At 44.6% G+C, this 20,072-nt stretch overlaps 1 protein-coding gene across 1 annotated transcript; it reads right to left on the bottom strand.

Moving 5' to 3' along the window:
* Positions 1 to 8,475: 8,475 nt before the first annotated feature.
* On the bottom strand, positions 8,476 to 17,730 carry LOC112886506 (WD repeat-containing protein GTS1). The gene is made up of 8 exons (XM_025952423.1): positions 15,962 to 17,730; positions 15,341 to 15,548; positions 13,995 to 14,090; positions 13,089 to 13,163; positions 10,579 to 10,689; positions 10,091 to 10,182; positions 9,617 to 9,701; positions 8,476 to 9,063 (listed from the first exon to the last, which is right to left on the bottom strand). The coding sequence occupies exons 1-8, from the start codon at positions 16,159 to 16,161 to the stop codon at positions 8,701 to 8,703; spliced, it is 1,230 nt and encodes a 409-aa protein (XP_025808208.1). The 5' UTR covers positions 16,162 to 17,730; the 3' UTR covers positions 8,476 to 8,700.
* Between the last annotated feature and the right edge of the window lie 2,342 nt (positions 17,731 to 20,072).

Raw genomic sequence — 20,072 nt, 5'->3', positions numbered from 1 at the left:
TTCAAATTTTATCCAAAAAAACAAATCATTATACCCTATTTACTATATGCATGCGCATTCAAGAATCAATTAGTGCCAAATATAGCTAATAAATAGGAGAAGTAAGGTCATTTTACCTTTTTCTTAATTTGTCCTCAAATTCCTAAAGTGACTGTCGGAGGAAATCTCCAGCCGGGTGGCGGAATGCATCCGCCTAGTCCTAGTTTAGGATGAGTTTGGGGGAGACCTAGGAACGCTTGATCAAAGGGTGGACGAACACGGGAAAGACACGAGGATTTAGAGTGGTTCGGGCCGCCAGAGCGTAATACCCTACGTCCACTTGTGTGTTGTATTGCTTGAGAAAGCCTGGGAAATTGTTGGGCCTTGTGAATCTTATGGACTTGTTGACTTGTGTTCTAACGAGCGCACTCTCCCTTTTATAGACTAAGGGAGGTGCATACACTGAGCGGGACCCCGACAGGTGGGCCCGGCGACTGGAGCCTGTAATATGAGAGATATGTGATCTTCTTCTCCAGCTCCTTCCTGTAGTCCTCTCGATAGGGAAGTTGATGTGCGTATCTACAGCTAGGATATGGTCATGTGCCGCCTTACCGGCACAGTACCTGCTGCCAGTGTTACGCACAGTGGAAGACGTGCTGTCACTGTTGGGCTAGTACCCTCTGACAGGTGAAGGGGGTTGCGCTGACCCACCGCGCCGTCACCTCCGCGCGCCCTGTGGCAGCGCACGCCTCAGCTCTCCTGCAGCAGACCATCATCACCCCTTGCTCATGCGCGCGGCGCAGTGAGTTGACTGTACACCGCATGTCCGTGCATAGTGCATAGTGACACGCCACCTTGGAAACAGGCGGGCTTACCGTGGTGTCAGCACACCTGCCCGGTGTGTCAGTGGGCAGGCCATACCCTGTCTTGGGCACGCGTAGCCTACCTACCCACATTTAATGCAGTAGTTGGGCTGGCGTCCCGCGGAGGGCCTTCTGCCACGGGCACGTGGCAGGGCCGGCCCTGCGGCCGCCTCCTTGGCAGCTTAAGGTGGCACGTGGCGGCATCGGACCCCCTCCCGGGGGGAAGGGGAGTTCCGGGCCCCCGAGGCCAGACCGGATGGGCAGGCCCAGAGGGGTCAGGCACGTGGCGGCACCGGACCCCCTGGGGGGTCCAGGCCTGTGGAGGCCATTCCCGAGCATCCTGTCCTCATGGGCATGTGGAGGCGCCGGACCTATATGAGCACGGGGGGGGGGGAGGTCCGGAGACCATAATCCCAGCTGTCAGGCCCGGGCCGTACGCCCCATCGCCCATAGGACAAGGGCGAGGTCACGGATAACCTTGTGCCCGTCTGGTTGAAGACCCTGTCAGACGACTTACTGACAGACGGGGCCTGCGGAGAGGCAGATCTCCTCGCAGTGGGCTACCACGACCTTTTGGTCGCTGAGCAGCTCCTTGGCGATGATGGAGGATAGACGGCCGAGCATGTGGTGGCGTGCGTCCACCATGATGCGCTTGGCGCACACGTCGGAGCCGGACACCATCACGCCCTTACCTGTGAGGTGGCAGCGACGCGCTAAGGGTCTAGACACCCTAACAGGAGGTACCCCTATCCGTATGTACCGACAGTGACTGTAACACCCTAATGTAAAATTCCGAGATTTATAATGAATTTAAAATGGCTCCATTAACTTTCTAAGGATTTATTTTGCCTAGCCTGCATTTAATCCACTTAAATTACACAAAGAATTAAAATTTATTTTAGGTTATACATGTTTGTGCATTCATGCTGGTGCATAAGTTTTAATTGGTTGAGTGCATAGGAGTTGAACTCAAATAGATTTGAGTTGGTTTAAAACAAAAAGAAAGAAAGGAAACAGGAAAGTAGGTTAGTCATTCCTTCTTTTCTCAGTCATTCCTTCTTTTCTCAGTCATTCCCGTTCTTTTCTCTGTCATTCCTTCTTTCTCAGTCATTCCCCCAGCTCGACCCCACCTGTCGGCACCCCTTCTCCTTTCCTTCTTCTTCCTCGTGCCTGACCTCCCCTGTTCCTCCTCCACCGTCCTGGCCGCTCCCTCGCTGCTCGTGGCCCCGCTCCGCCCCCAGTGCGCACGCTCGAGGCCCACTGACCAGCCTCGCTGGCGCCCTCACCTTCTAGAAGCCGAGCCCCCAAAGCCCGGGATTGCGCAAATCCGTTGCGCGATCCGCTTTCACCGCAGAGTCTGCAGCACACACGCCTAGGGCATCCCCGCCGCCTCTTAAGCACCAGGCCGCCTCCCCTGTGACTTCCCTAAACTGCGACCGCAACCCTAGCCACGCCCAGCTCGCTCTCGCCGTCGAATTTCGCCACGACCGCCATTGCCGGTGAGCTCAGCCTCTACCAAAATTGATCACCGCCGGCGTGTTTCCGTACTCCCTAACTCCCGTGTTACCTTCACAGCACCACTCTGAGCTGATCCACGGAGTCCAGGAGCCAGGAGGACCTCTGCAGCAACTTCTTCCCCAACTCCGTCCGTGCGCCGCCGCCCGCCATCGACGTTGACCCCCCTGCGCTGCTTCTCCGGCCAATTCAGACCTTCGGTGAGCATCAACACGGTCCTCTCCACCTCTTGCGCTAGCTATCATGGACCGTAGGCCGCACCCGAGGCCGGAACGCCATCACCGATGTTCTGCCGCCGCTCTGCCGTGGCAGCGCCTCTGCAGCTCAGCACGACCCCAGCCGATGCCTGTTCTACCTTGCCTAGGCACTGCGCACACGCACATGACCGTTTGCCACCGCTCCTGTGCCTAGAACTGCGCGAACATGCATACGCCGGCGTGAGCCGCCGTGCAGACCCGCCGTCCCCGCGCGCCCAACCAGATCGGACCATCCGATCCAGATCGGACTGTCCGAACCACGCTATTCAGATCGGACCGTCTGAACCGGAATGCGCCCGAACCGTCCGATCCAGATCCGACGGCCAGATTAGAAGATAACCCTTCGGCCGTGGCAGTTTTGTTAAAGAGCCCCTGAGCTTCCTTGGAATCAACCCGCAGTCCACCTCCGTTCAAAAGAAATTCCAATTAAGTCCTGTTTTTAGCCCCGGAGCCCCCTGAGCTTTCCAGAAATAGGGTCCCAGACCCTACGTCTGACCTTTAATTACGTTTAGGTCCCTGGTTTTTGCCCAGAACCCCCTGGAAGTTCTGTTTTCTCGCAGAAAAGCCCCTGGACCCTGTTTTAGCCCTAGATTTCGCGTCTTAGCTCCGTTTTAGGCGGTTTTCGCGCTCACGCGATCGTTGTAACGCGTAGAATAGTTCTATCATAGTTTTGTTTGCTATTTTTATGTAATGTTGTACTGTTTCTTATCGTTTGTCCTGGTTTGCATGTATGTGTATGTGCTGGACCATGTTTTGGCGTTGCGATCGTGAGTAGACGCTGAGCCTTTGGACGAGTACCAGGAGCCACCATCTTCTGAAGCTTTTGAGCAGCAGTAGGAGAACTTTGAGGAAGGCAAGTATAACATGAACATCCTATCACTTTTAAATACAATTTCATACTGCATTTTAATACTGTATGCCTATAAGGATTTCCTAGCCACTTGTATCCTTTATATAAATACCTTGGGTTGCATTATGGTTAGTTGTGCTAGGTGCCGCGCTCTCACATATAATGGTCCTTTGTAATTAAACTTGATTAATGGTATATGCAACTTAATTCTGAGAGTGGCCTTCTGTGCTGTGTGCTTGAGCGGCTCACATCTTCTTAAAATATGTTTTTGTTAGAAACATGGTTTAGGGGGCCAGCACGGTGCTTAGTGCTTGGTTGGCCACTCTCCATAAGGACCGGTTCATAGAGCGACAACCTGGGACAACCGCGCAACCACAAGACTGGAATGGGACGGTCTTGACCTACTAATTAGGTTATTTTGGTTTGAGAGTAACTTACCTGCGTGGGCAAGAGGGGTGGTAAGCTTCAATGGTCCCTGCTCCTCTGGCTTGGTCTGTGCTGTGTGCTTGTACCCCCGTGAGGTGGGCCCCATCATCGCTGATCCAGAAACCTTAGCGGTTACACCTTACTAAGTGATCCTTTGTAACGGTCTCGTAGTGTGCTTGCTAGTCGTCTCACCTAAGGAAGTGTGATGAACAATTAGCGTAGCTCACGACTTGTGGGTAAAGTTGTGCAACCTCTCGAGAGTGTAAAACTGGTATACTAGCCGTACTCACGGTCATGAGCGGCCCAGATCCTCCGTCTGATTAGTGGGGGTTTACCTTGGTGGTTTGGCTTGGTTTTCAGTAGTCCCATGTTTAATCTCGATTAATTATTATGTAACTTGGGTTATGGTAATTCATTCACTGGTAGTAAATAGCTTTAATAAAACTTGCCAAGATTAAAAGCTAATGCAGTTGAGTCAGCTAACCTTAGAGCCTCATAATTCGTGTTATACTTGTTGAGTACAAGTTGTGTACTCACACTTGTCTTCTGTACTCTCCTGTTCTTTCTGGGATATCTTCGACTGCTGCTCAGTACCAGGAGATGTGGAGGACTACATCAGCGGACTCGACGATTTCTAGGCGTTGTCTCCCAGCCGACGTCCCTGTGGCGCCCTGTTCTTCATGTATTTATTTTACGCTTCCGCATTCCTTGGACTGATTCTTGATTCAGTTGTAATAAATATATTCATTTACGATTTATACGCTTTTGTTTCGAGATACGTGATGTGATATCTTGATGATTCTGTTATATATATGCGTGACTTGATCCTGGCGCATATATGATTGCTCGATTTATATTCTTATAAATCGGGTGTGACAGTGACTTGTTTTTTTTTTATGCAGGAAGAATATACCAACTCATTGGCCATCCCTATGATGACTTCCCATGTGGCCACAATCCTTATAACCTCATTTTTCCTATCAGGTTGTGAAAGAAATTGGTGCTCGTAGCCGATGAGGGGGAGGGGGTGAATTAGACAATTCTAAAATCTTAACCTATGGCTCAAACTAGTTAGCACAAAATATAAGCTAAAATATATTATCTAGATGTGCAACTAGGGTTCAACTAGTGTGAAAATCTTATCCCAAAAAATTTTACAACCTGTAGCCAATCCTAATAAGATACTACACTAAGAATGTAAAGGCACATAAGATTGCAATAAGAAATGCGGAAGCTTAAAGAAGGGGATGAGGGGAAGCAAACTCTTGACGCGCGGATTTATCTCGTGGTATCGATAGGCACAAAGCCATTCTTAGTCCATGTTGTTGAAGCACTCACTAAGAGTATTGCTTTTCGGTCACAGAGTCTCTTCCGGGACTCTTCTTGACTCGCCATCAAGGCTCTCTCCAAGTCCCCGATCACCTCAATACCGTCTCCACTAAGGAGCTTCCTCACGAAGGAAGGGGGTCTGCACATCACCCACACAAAATCATCGTCACTACTCCACACCAAGCCGTTGGCTCAATGACTTGCTGACGAGCCACCAAGACTCCAAGGGGCGGGCACACTGAGATACAACTTTTGGCTCACTTAAGAACCAACACACAAGGTAGCAACGCCTTGCTCTCTCACTCTATCTAGAGCTAATCCTAACACTAACACTCTCAAAGCTTGTGCTAAACCTAAGGATGTGATCAATGAACTTTTGGGTGGCTTGGAGAACTTCTTCAGAGTGTGAGTAGCTTCTCACAAACTCCAGCGGCCTCAAATGACCCGGGTGAGGCCTTATATAGGCTAGAGATCCACTCCTAGCCATTACTTGCTTTTCTGCCACAAAGCTTAAAGCATCAGTTAAACCGATCACTCTGAATCTGCATACTAGCCGTTGAACGTCTCTCTACCACGCCTGAGTTTGCTTGCGTTATTGCACCGACGCTCCATCGGTTCAACCGGTGATGAAGACTTTGCTTGGAAACTCTTCTGAAACCAAGACATGCGTCACTTGATTGCCTTGTCTTCTCCACGCCTTCTTTTGCACCGTCGGTTTAACCGGTTCCTCTAGCATTTCTTCACTTGATCGCCATGTCTTCTCCACATTGCACTGACACCTCCATTGATAAAGCGTCGATTCAACCGGTGCTGCTGTCTTGGTCACAATAGAAATACACCGATGCACCGCTCAGTTCAGAACTAGGACCGTCGGTTTAACCGGTCGCCCTTTTTCTGCGGCACCTACTCCAAATCATCGCTGCGATCATTTGGACCATCTTGGACACCTTGACAACGATTTAGACCATCTTGTATACGGATTGGACTTTATCCATAGGATCTAGAAATTCTACAAACTTGAGCTCACAAACTCATTAATTCCATTGACTATATTATCATACAATCATCAAAATTACAATCATAGCCTAATGGGGCCATATTCCAAACAGACGGAAGCAATGAAGTAGGCGAGATATATACAATTTGCCATTTGTAACTGAACAGTAAGTTCCGATTATATTTTGTATATCAGTGCTTAGGCCAATGGCAGTCAGTAGCTATCGTAATCTATTGCCAACCAGTTTCGATTATATTTTGTAATCAATGCATGAAATAATTATAGTTCAACTTCAGAGGATGGTCTTCAATTTTCTGAGCTCATATATCAATCTCTTGCTCTAAACCCGGCCCCTCATGAGTTGTTCTTTCATGCGAGCTTTCTTAGGAACTTCTTCATGTCAAATATGACAAAATTAACACATTCTTCACCTTTTCAGAGCTAAACTTCCCTTATTTCCTCCAGTCAATGTTGCATGCTCCATGACCAATATGAATTGAGAGTGGCCGAGTTCCCCAAGCGATGATCACTGACCAATATGAATTGAAGTACAAATGATCCAGCTCAGTTTCTATTCTTCTTCTCTTCTGCTTCTTTCATCAAGGACTCCCTGTCAGCTGCATATATAGATCCTTATTTGTGCAGAAACCAGACAATTTGATTAGCTTGTTTAATCACTGGATCAGCTCACAAAGACAAATTCATCAAACGGATAGTATGCATGACCCCCCTAGGCGATGAAATCGAACAGTAGTTGCAGCAACGCGCGATCCAGCGTGGGCACTGACGTACGTGGTCGAGGCTACTCTTGATGGCCTTGCCCTCCTCGGCGCGTGGCTGAACGCAGCGCGTGGCACAACCAGCAGGCTCAGCGCGTGCGTCATGGTGACTGGCTGGGCAGGGGATGACAGCAAATGTCAACACTCTCGACCGATGTGATGTGACGCCCAGATGCAGCAGACGACTCTATCGCCCAGGAGGCCCCTGCCGGCCTCGTCCCATGGCTTTGGCTTTGGTGCGCGGGTGGCGGGCGGCTGGCGGCCAACGGGCGCGTCACGTCGAGGAAGTCGCTTCGCACGCATCTACTCGCAGGACGGTGCATGTCGACCTTAGTGGCGGCAGTTCACGACGGCAGGATTCTCCGAAACCCCTATGGTGATTTCCACAGGCATGATGAGATTGATTATTAGAGAAGGAACACGGGAGGACGACGGCGCCGCGGAGTGGGCCACAGCCACACTCACAGAAGTTACCGAATCGATGGATGGAAAAACGTGGAACATACCGATTTTAATATTATTTAGATAAAAATGTATCTGTGTTCCTGGTACGAAAATGACATTCCCAGAACGAGAAACGTGGTACGTGACTGTAGCCACAGCCAAGCAGAACAATGTATTTGCGAAAAATCAGGCTATCACTGGAGAGTGAGGACGTGATGCGCGAAATTTGCAGCGCTCAGTGTCGCAAGGTGCAAGCGATCCATCGAACGGGGCGCGTTTGATTTCAGCAGGACGACCCGGCGAGCAAGGAGGACGAATGAAGAATTTTTTTTCGCCCGTACTGTTTGTTTTATTAGTAGTAGAGATTTGTTTGTCCAACAAACTCTTTGATTCGTTTTAGCACGTCCCTTAGTCCTGAAATATAAATATAATGTATTTTAATTTTTCTAAGTCCAAAAAGTTTAAATTTGACAGAATTAATAAGGAAGGATATTAATATCTAACCCATCGAATAAGTAAATTATAAAATATATTTTATAATGAAACTAATTATTCTCGTTTGAGATTCAAAATACTATTACCTTTTTGTATGAATTTGATCAAACTTAGAAGCAGTTTGACTTTAAATAAACTAAAATACCTTGTATTTCCGGACGGAGGAGCAAGAATATCTACTCTTCATTCTTCATTAATGAACTGTGTCAAATTGTTGGAAAAAAAGCCTGCACCTTTCATACTGCTCTTTCGCCTGACTATGTCACTAATGCACCATTTTAGTTAAGCTAATGTATAATTATATTACTGATAAGATGCTACGGATGGTGATTTCAAATAGAGTGGCCAGGTAGTTTTCTTTTTCAGGTCATGCGTTTGATACACCAGCCGACGAAAACTACAGTGAACTAGAGAAAGCATGCGATCCAAAAGAGACATCTCCTATGGATTCACTGTTCAAAGTACTCCACATGCACATGCTACGTCCGGGCGCGTATCGCTGAGCTGGCCCAAATGGACACATCATCATTTACCTGGTCCGGAAGCTTCAATACTCCAGTTTTCATTAAATTGATAGATTTCATAGCCAGTGGCGGTGAACTACGGTAGCATTCTCAACCATTAGCGTCAAAAAAAAAACAATTACAATGTTCTACAGGGATATATCATACATGTTCATCACGGCCTAGAATTTAAGAGGCATAAAGATAAGCATGCTTACACTGCGCTTTTCAAAGGAGGTTACACCCGGATTTGTTCTTGGTGGCTAGTATGGCTGATGTCGGCTTTTGATTTTCTTTTGCAGCTTCGAAACTAATGAACTAGAGATCCAAGACTTGTTTGCCTCTGCGATTTCGTCAGAGCGCCAGCAACACAGACGACCATCTTCACCTCCTGTCCATCCAAAGATGCCCCTATTTTGCCCAAGGCTCCCATGGGTTCCTGCGGCACGGTACACGGTCCTAACAACCCCTGTATGGCCTCCTTCAAGGATAGCTTCTGCGGGACCTATTGCTCCTGCAGGATCATTTCTTACAGGGAAGTAACCTAGAGTCCCTGAGCTTGTGCCGCCAATCAACCATATCCGGTCATCAGGTAGAGAGTAGTGACAATCAACAAAGTAGTCAACCTGCCATACGAAGAAAAAAATAGAAACTGAGGAAAAGGGAGAAATCTGCCTTACATGAAAGAAATAATAGAAGGTGAGAGGAAAATAAGAATAACTGTCTTTGCTAGTATTTTCAAAAGTAAACATGCAAATAAGCTTTTCGTTGGTGCCAACTATGCCCTTGGGAAAAGAGTCATAGGCCACCATGATCTTTGATGGATGAAACAAAACAGCAGTTTGTCTGGGTTATATGAAAATAAAGGGAAAAAAGAATTGAGGGATAAGACAATCTAAGATAGTTTCACTAGATATCTGAAGGACAAATACAACCTACTAGACAGCTACAGCTGGACCCATCTCTCAAGAATCAAACTGAGTTTGAATGCCCTTTGCCTTACACACCACAAACAAAAAGAATCGAGAGAAAATGTAGCACGGGAAGTTAATATTATCTCACTTCTGACAATGCTTTCTAATAATCTATATCATCAGCATACATCAAAGCTCCATACAAGGCTGAATAACATAAATGCACAAATAAATGCATGAAGTACTGGTTCTACTGGATACTCACATGGTCAAGGTTCCACTTATCAGTGGCCAAGGAACGAGCATCTTCTACATTCAACTCTCTAGAACCGTCATTCCAGTCCCAAATGCTGCAAGAATTTAAGGAAAGAAACATAATTGTCCAAGCTTTTGTATTTTGATTATTTGAATGTCTAAACAGATAGGGATGCTTCCTAATTATTGTGGTAAAGGGCAGAAAGCTCAAAAAAGTGTATTATTACTGGGCCTTGTTGGCACAGCTCTAGTATGCTGGATATTCAAAGCTCCAAGAATTCGTGGAGCTAGAGCTGGTGGTACAACGAGAACGTTTGTGGGAACCATTTTGTTTCCATTTTAGACTAAAAATTATTATTTAAAAGACTTTATTTTACAAACTACAGATCTAGTGTGGGGCTGAGACCTGGAAGCTCTGCCAAATGGGGTGAGGGATAAAAGTGGTGCAATGATGTAAACATGCACAAAGATCCAAAGAAGGTACCTTAATGTCTCAATATGGGTCAAACACCAAAGTTTCTGATACATATTCCCAAAAAACCCCACTTTGGCAATAGATGTTTCTGCATTCATAACCTAAGGGGAGATCAGTTATCAGATAGCAAACATCAGAAATTGATACAAACTGTGGAAAAAACTTTGTGAGAAGAAGAAAATCTAAGAGCATAACCTTGTACAGAACATGAGTAATAGTATGTTATTTAGCACAATTTTACTTGCCAACCAACAAAATAAGAAGTACACCAGCTATACAGGATTATGTAGCTTAACAATAACAGGACTACTGTACAAGTTCACCAGCATGTTAACACTGCTATAGAGAACTAAAAGGAACATAACTTGAAGCTCTATGGAATAGGTCAGTAGGTCACTAACAAGTACAGCAGATTGAACTCCAAATACCTTTTTGGCAAGTTAAAAGATGACAAAGTATTAAAGACACAACAAGCACGACATGAGTCTGTGACATACAGATAGCAGATGATTGTCCTCATCAATGTCGCCATCAGTGTCAAAAACACATACTAATCCATCCACTGCGGCTGAAATGAGTTTACTTTGTTGATTTGGTGCAAATTTTACCTGTCCAACAAAAAGTAATAAATCAGAACAACATAGATAAATAATTATTCAGTCCAGAGGTTGAACCCTGCGTCTGAGATGAATTGAGCAAATGCAAAAAGTGGAAATGTACACAATTGCACATTGATGAAGTATCTGGTTCTAAATGGGCCAAAGCAACTATGACTTTCTATGCAGTGGGAGAACATACAAGATTATATGACATCACATTGTAAAACTAATCAGCAACACCATTTTGACTTCCTTCAAATGTTGAGTCTTGCCAAATTAAAAAAACACCCTCAACTTCAACTGTCCGTATCCTACCCTCCAACAACCTAAACCAGTTCAACCCCAAACCTCATTCCCTAAACCATTCTGGTATTATGCCCATGAATGACCTGACCACTGACTCAGCTAGTAGTAAAGAGGAAACCCTTTTCCTTTTACCCTTCTTTTCTTCTCCTTCCAGAAAAAGATGTGCTGTCAGTAGAACCTCCGATCCTCCAATGAGCTGTTGTGCCACTCGTTCCATCAGCAGTTGGGTCACACTATGGTAGTTGAAAATAAAATAGGAGAGGACCTAGTTGCCATCATTGGCCTGATAAACCTCAGCAGAATTGAAGATCAAGGCATCATCATCAGACGAATCAAGGCCAGTAATCATACTATCTTCTTCAATGTCTTTGCCACCTTTGGCAGTTTAATTTCATATAAATTGCTCCAGGCTTCTCAATAAAAAACTCGGCCGGTAGGGGGAGAGACCTCCCCCACGATATTTCACTAAGAAGAGCTCAACCGGGGCCCAGCCAAAGAGAGGTTGTGAAAGCTGCCAACACCACCCCCCCCCCCCCCACCACCCCCGCGCCCCTGCACGTGCGCGCGCACACACAATACATGGAGTTGCTGTCCCCTTAATTCAGGTCTTAACCTGTGCTTGGAGACCCAACCCACTACCAGCCCTATGCTCATTATAGAATCATTAGTTCTACTAGTTCACCTGAATCTCCCATGCTCAACTTATCTGGTTTGCAGAACTTTACTCCTATTCAACCATTCTGCTCCTTATATCCTTGGTTCAAAGCAAAAAAGGCAGTTCCTTTTCTCATTGAAGTGTCCTTATTTGGCACATTTGAAAATCCGCATGGCAATACCTAAACATTAGGCTGTAAGCTGTTCTCAATAAGCTGACAGGTGTGTTCATGGACGGTCGGGCAAGCTGGGGTTGGTGGCAAGAGACTAGACGCCATCTTGGAACTACAGAAACTAAAAATGGCTAAGGAGATCTGCTTATGGTCATGCTACTCGCCTCAATGGCATCCTAGGATGTGACCAGGCCACTATACCAGTGGAGTCAAGCAGGAACGTTGTACTGGGCCAGTGGTGCATTGTGGGTAAGGTGCATAGATCCCCAGTGGCAAAATAGTGGCTATTAAAAGAAATTAAAAGGCGGGCATCGTCTTCTTTATTTGCTACCCTAAATATCATTGTTTACCTACACGGCCGTTTAGCCCGTGTACACGCCGTGTACACACTACACAGTGACTAGCCATGTCCGTTTAATCAGCCATTTACCCTGTTTAATGACCGTTTAACCCGTTTAAATGGCCGTTTAGTCCGAATAAACACCTAAAACAGTAGGTGACCGACTATTTAGCGTTTACCGTTTAGGCTAACACTGCTAAATATGTGATGCTGACTTTCATTCTATGTCATCAAACTATTTCATGTGCGAGAAAAACCATCAAAGGGGTAGTAACTAACTCTGGTTTACATTGTTGGACAGTAAAAAGTGAACAAAAGGTTTGGAAGTCAAGTGGTAATTCCCGAAACAAAGGAAAGGTGTATAATTTCACACATGTCCAACCAGTTAGTCGACCTCTGCCATCAACAGTAACATATTGTTCGGGACAGTCACACAGTCAACGAGTTACTGAAACAGCACAAAGATATCCTAGGATTTTAACAACTTATACATTCTAACATCCAGAATGCATTTAAGAAAACCAGACCGTGTCAGTTCTCAATTGATCAACTCTTTCTAAAAAAAAACAATCATTCAATAACACCACCGCAAAAAAAGACACAAGATTTCCAAAGAAACAAAACGAAACCAGATAATTTAATAAGTACTAACACTATTTGTTAAATAAATTAGTACAAATCGATTAGCCTGGAACTAAGCTTTCGTCAAATATGTGCCATGCTCTACAAAGAAAAGATTGAGTGCAGCTTTACATTAATTATTAGTATCATAATACCAACAATTCTTAGGATAAAAAAAATTCCTGCGGAAACAGCATTATTTAAAACAAGTAGATACACTATGATATAGTTCTTTGGTTTGAGTGAAAGATTTACAAAAATTTCACAATGAAAAAAAATGCAAATAAACATAGCCAACATAGTGTAATACATACTTGTGTCACATCATCCATGTGGCTTTCCTCTAAGCATGCAACTTGTTTTGAATTTCTCCAATCCCATAGTAGAACCTACAATGAATTGATTAGAATGAGATCCAGTACAGCTAACCAAATAATAATGCCTCCATGTCAACTAACATGCAGATCACCATGCCAACTAACGTGCATACTTCAAACTATCATGTTTGCATGCTTGGATATGTTTATAACATGAAGATTCCCCAACCTTATGATCTTTAATAACATAAGGCTAGCAACATTACTTTCAGATAACATGAGGTTAGCAACACTGGAAATATTGGATTCTCACATCAAAAATGCCTAGCTTGGTATGAGAACCCAAAAGCCTAACTTAGATTGCATGTAAGAAGAATTCAAAACTAACTCCACATAGATATAGATTAAAACCTATTGAGATAAAACTGAGACTTATGGAAATATATTTCAGTACAAATAGGATCAACTAAATATATATTGCATCATAAGAACCAATTTGTGCATATATGCGTCTTTTTCGTATAAGCAATATAAGAAAATCAAAAGAAAAGCCTCCCAGATGTAATCATCAGCGTGTTGTCTCAACCTTTAAAATTTGAAATCTAAACTCAAAAGTGTGGTAGAAAAACAATATGTTGGCTGTGCAATTTTTCCTTTTTCTTTCTATAATCTAACATTTTGACAAAGTTCTCACCATGGTTACCCTCAATGCGGAATGTAATTGAACTTGAAATTCATAAAAAAAAAAGAGGAGTTTCAGAAGTACATCAACAATTTTTTTGGATTTTTTGTTGTACTGGTTTGACATATAATTTTTTGTATAGCGCAGGTACAGGATGAGAAACATAAGAAAACTAAGCTAGTAAATATTTTCTAATCAGTGAATATGCATTACTCAGTTACCTGGGCATTAGAGCCAGCAGCAAGTAGGTTACCACTTGATCCACCAAAAGCGAAGGTAAACATTTCTTGTGACGCACCTCCTCTTAGCAGAGATATCTGATTAAGAATTTAGAGAACAGTGTGTGGCTGAACTTGGAACATGCATAAAATGTTAATGTTAAACAAATAAATGTACATACAAATAGATAAAAAACTTACTGTACAGAACACTGATCATTAATGCCATATCAAATACATGCTAGGTGGTAAAAATCTTGAAAATATGGACACATGTAATATCCAGGTAGTGTTATACCATTATATCTGGTAGTAATTTACATAACAATGTAAATAATGATAACAATAATACTGAAGAACAACAATACTTTCATGCTGAGATGACATATAATTCATACTGTTATAAATATCAAGGTTACAAAAGGTGCTAGTTGCTCTCTAGGCGGTGACCCTCTGCCTAGAGCTTCGGTGAGCCTAGCCATTTCCTAGGCACCAGCACGCACGCACGAAAACAAAACGGATGTGCATCCACTGAGGGCAACATGCAAGACCGGAAGGGGAGGAGCAGGCGGCACGGCTCCCTCCTCTGGCGGTGCAGCACTGGATTCAGCAGCCCGGTACCTAATCTCCGCCTATCTAAGCGAAGCGCTGGCCCTCCGCCCAGCACTTAAACGTGACTAGGTGAGCGCCTAGCAGCACCTTGTGGAACACTGATAAATTTATAATAAAACTATGTCATCTAAGTTTAGTAAATTGCACAAGGTCATTGTAATGATGGTCACAAAGGCAATCACACAAAGGACATAAACTAATCGAGTATAAATTCCAATTACTTCTCTATTTCCTTTCTTTTCTTTTGAATGGGAAGATAGCTAAAAGAGTTACCCAGAATATATAAAAAAGAAAAGCAGGAACATGCTTGAAACAAATATCCTCAGATTTCCATCAACTGGGATCAGTGTCAACTCAAATGAAGCATGAAAACAAAAAATGACTGGATTGAGTATAAAAATTTACAAAGCAAACAAAAGAAATTACATTCAGACAGCCTTCTACATATGTAAAACCTAACAAATAGTCATGGCACTTAACTGTTTTAAGCTGCAGTCCACCAACATGGCACTATTCCAATTCTGAACATAAGAGATCAACAAAACAGAAATATCTAGTATTTCCATTTTCTCTGTATTTTTACTACTATAATAAAATGATGGGCCTTTTGTGTTTGTGCCCCTATTTGAAGGCCGCCTGTGATTTTGCCCTCACTTTTGTAACTTTGTGGTTTTGCTAACAAATAATTGAAATAGTGACAAGAATATTAACAGACATTAATTACTAGTGGGAAATACCTGCTTAAAGTTTCTTGTATCCCACGCTCTGACAGTTCCGTCAGAAGAACAAGAACAGATTACTTGTGGTGATGATGGAACTGAGAAGGAGATTTCATGAATTGTTCCATCATGTCCTTTACATTCCCCCAGATATTGTCCAGTTGCGGGAGAATAAAACTTCAGCGCATTTGTTGACAACGAAACTGCGAGCGTTGAGATCTCCTGGCTTGATACCAGACAGATCCAATAAAGAGCAAAATGCACAATAGCATGAGTACTGGAAGCACAGAAAATATACACTGCAAGACATTAATGACAAAAAGAGTGGGTGATGACAAAAGGAGTGGGTGATTACAACCACATAACAATATAGTCATCAGAAACACCCTATTGCAATCCAGGGGAGGGACTAAGTACGAAATTGGGCGATTTACTTCTATCTGCAACCTTCAACGGGCTACATTGGATCATATGAACCGACCTTATCCATTCTAACACCATAAATTCGAAATTAGGCGATTTTACTTCTATCTGCAACTTCAATGGGCCACATTGGATCATACGAACCTACTTATCTATCCTAACACCATATATATTGCAATGTAAAACGAAAAGATAAGGGGAACACAGGGTTCTTACCAAGAAGCAATTTGGAAGACATAATCATCTCCGAAATTGGTCTGGATGCTGTTCTTGAGGCCGAGCCGTCTCGAGATCACGCTTCCATCAGGATTTCGGGATGGGGAATCTGATGTCACAGGAGAGGAGAGCCCCGCGCATGGACTGGCCTCGGTTTCCACCTCCATGGCCGCCGTGGCCGCCTCTCCGTATCCATCCATCGCGCAATCCCCACCGAGCCGTTCGCCTCTGCTCGTGCTCCCGTACGAACGACGAAGTAGAGACCGCACAACCGCGGGAGCAGAGCAGCAACGACCGATGACCGGCTATCAAGGGAATTTAGGTTCGACCGCTCGAGGGAGAAGAAACGTCCTTGGGTATTGGGAAGAGGTTCGGCGGCGCGAGACCGTGTAAGCGGCGGCGTTTGGATGTGGGGTCGTGGCTCTGGTAGATGGTAAGGAGGGGGAGAGAGAGCGCGCGCGGAGGTGCGTCGGGACTTCGCCGGCGGGCGCGGAGGGGTGCCGGCGGCTGGTCGTAGGGGAAAGGGAGCGGTACTGCGGGGCGCGAGGCGCGGGGCACAAAGTTAGGGCAACTTCTCTCCCCGGATATGTTAGTTGTTAGCCACCCGATGCAAAATTGACGGTCAAGGGGGAATCCCCGTTGATGACAGACATGGACGCTCTCGCTGGCCAGGCTTTGCTGCTCGTAGCATATTTTTAGAAGAGAAAAGTCCGTTTACCCTCTGAAGTTGTCGTCGAATTTGAAAAACAATCTCAAACTCAAAAAATTAGATATTTTGCATACCTTAACCATCAAAACCAGATAAACTACCCTCTTACCACATCAAAGCTGTTTTGTAGACGGTTTTGCTGATGTGGCAATGCAACCCACGTGTCAAAACTTTCTTCCCTCCCCCTCAATCTCTCCTGCTCCTGGGCATAATTAATTGCAGCGGCCGGTGGCTAATGCTGTGGCCAGCCGACACCGGCAGGTCGGCCTCGGTGAGCGGCTCACCGGCACGCTGTACAGCCACCCGCGTGGACACGTGCACCTCGCATTCCAGACCCGCCCGCGTGCCAGGCGCGGCTGCTCTGGAGCACGCCGCGCCCACAGCAGCGCTGCTGCTGGTTCTTGGCAAGAGCAAGAGCCATGGCGCCACGTTTGGGGACGGTGGCTTCTCCCCGCGGTCGAGCAGCGGCGGCAGCTGGTGGCCCCTCCTCGCGGTCGAGCAGCGGCGGCAGCTTGTGGCCCCTCCCCAGCGGTCGAGCAGTGGCGCGGGCTGGTGGCCCCTACCCCACGGTCGAGCGGCGGCAGCACTCGAGACCCCCTCGCCTGTGGTCGAGCGGCGGCGGCGGCGCTCGAGGCCCCCTCCCCCGCGGACCGGCAGCGGATGCGCCCGAGGCCTCCTCCTTCACGGATCAGTGGCGGCGACGCCCGGATCTCCTCCCCTCAACCCAGCGAGGGCGGCGGCCGTTACAGCAACGATACGACCTCCCCACGCTGGCGTAGCGGGCCAGGAGCTCCTGCACGCCATGAGAGAGAGGGGGAGGGAGGGAAGAGGGGACAAATTTGTGACATGTGGGGTCTGACATGTGGGTCCCATTTCCAGATCAGCAAAACCGCCTGCAATTGATAGGTTTTGATAGTTAAGATATGCAAGATATGTGGTTTTCGAGTTTGGGATTGGTTTTCAGTTTCGATGACAAGTTTAGGGGGCTTTTCTTTTTTTAGAAAGTATTATAGGGTGAGGTAGGCGGGTTGTATAAGATGCTACATCATATTAATGCTTAGGTGAAGGAGAGAGAAGAGAAAAAGCGGGCTGCAAGCTTACAACCAAATGAGATAAGTTTTGATATACTGTATGAGAGAATGAGGTAGGCCATGCATTAATGATGGATCACCAAACTCACGTGGCACTGGTATAAAATCGGCAACTAAATTATTGACCATGCTCTTAGTTGGATGCAATGCGGCTGTTTATTTGGTGACTGTAGAATACTTTGTATTTTGAATACTCTGTGTTTTGTGTTTTGAGCTGGATTCCAGTGCGTTGGGAGCACGGATATAGACGAATCGGATAAGAACGAATATCATTGGTACCATATTTATTTTTATATTTTTTCTTGGGAGTTAGAGTCAGAGTAGTATATGGATACCCGACGGATATAAATACGAATGTGGATTATCTTGGTTACGAATACGAATAAATACATATCGAATATGAGACGAGACGAATGCAGATAATGTTGGTTATAAATATTTTTTGAATATGAAGTAAAAGCAATAACCATATTAATCACACTTGTTGTAATTAGTTGTCTACTCCGGGAACCCAAATTCTAACTAGTTTGTGGTGAAACAATCAAATTATTGATACTTGAATTTAAAGCCAAGATGCATGTACCGAATAAAATCAACCATCTTGAAGGATGTTCAACTTAAAATAATGAATCTAAATAAATAGATTAGATAGAAAAAAATACTTTACAAAAAACTTGCAACTCACTTCACTTACAGTCTGATTTTTCTTTTAGGGATCTATTAAAATGGAACAACTATATATTTGACCATCAAACTAATGTCAGAGTTCGAATTTAGTCTTCGAACAACAAGACCGGGAACAAATAAGATCCAACTCCAAATAGAGCACCAATAGATAGATTATATTTTTAGAAATTTTTTGGTGCTAGTTTTCTAATTTCTAATTGGAAATAAATTAGTTATAAATATTTAATCTCCAATATCGAAAAACAATATCCAAATTCGTATCCGATATCCGAGAAAATGTTCGGATATCAGAAAATAATATCCGAATAACTAGCCGAACCTTTTCAGTCTATTGGTCGAGAAATATCTATATATCCAAACCTTTTCAGTCTATCGGTCAAGAAATATCTATACCATTTACACCCCTAATTGGGAGCGAAAGTGGTGTGATTTGATATATAAGTGGATCTATTAGCATCCAGGCCTCCAATGTCCATAGCTAGCATGGACCATGAACCGGTAAAACACCCACTGCAACACATGTTTCATGTTACAAGTGTTAGATACTTACGCGTTTTACAGTATATTTTAGTTATGGGAATTAAGAATTTAATCATGACAAATTGTAGTGATCTTGTAACAACATGATATGTGCATGTGTTCAAATTTAATATCATTTTAAACAAGAACATAAAACAAAATAAGAACTGGAAGAGGTTCGGCATATACCCTAAGGCGGGTCCTTGCTAGAAGCATTGGATGTGTCGTATCAGCTACAGTAGACATGCTACTTGGCTGGCCTTGCTTGAAATAGCCGAACGAACTCATTGCACGAAGATGTTCGCCGTGCAGTTCCACGGATGGTCTTCTGGATGTAGTAGGAAGTAGTAGTACAAATGTTTTCGAGAAGCAGCGGGAAGTAGTTGTACAGCGATAAGTCGCGCAGATGTACGCTCCCAAAAAACTTATTGTCCGCCTATCCCGATCAGGATCATGTAGAAGGTTCCGAAGGTATGCTCACGCAAGCCTCTATGTGCAGAGCTTTTGCATTGAGGACGAAGGCAGCAACAGAAGAACAAATAGGAGAAGAGAGGGATCTCCTAAGCAGGAGTATTTGAGTGTGTTGGGTGTGAGGTGAAAGAGAGGAAGGAGCTGGCTTATATAGGCACGGGATGAGGTGGGGGGATGAACCTGCACCGTCTCTAATTTAACACCATTAACAGCCCAACCATTATTCTCAAACGGTGGAAAACCAGTCCACTCCACGCACATCCCGTCGCTTTAGCTCAAGGTGGATATGCTCAAGCAAAGTGCAACGTTGAAAGCCCTTAATATTAGAATGATCAATTGATGGTATGTTTAAAGACATACAAGCTCAAATAGTTGTTTTTACGGATATTCGTTACCTTGAGTATAGGTACGCCGTACTATTAGGAGGGATGCATGTTGATAGCTTTGTTTATGTCTCGGTGCTCAAAGTGATCTAATCAAGTGTTAATATGAGAGAAACACTTATCACAAAACTTGCGCTGGGTGGTCTTGGGGCTTATTTTTCCTTGGGTTGGATAGCTCTCTGAATAAGTTTTCCATAGAGTCCAAGATCATAAAATTCAGAGTTCGGAGTAAAAAGTTATGAACATTTTAG

This window comes from Panicum hallii, chromosome 3 (genome assembly GCF_002211085.1).
Source record: "Panicum hallii strain FIL2 chromosome 3, PHallii_v3.1, whole genome shotgun sequence".
Lineage (NCBI taxonomy): Eukaryota > Viridiplantae > Streptophyta > Magnoliopsida > Poales > Poaceae > Panicum > Panicum hallii.
The sequence above is the reverse complement of the archived record's forward strand: the minus strand, read 5'-3'. Positions and strand labels throughout refer to the sequence as shown.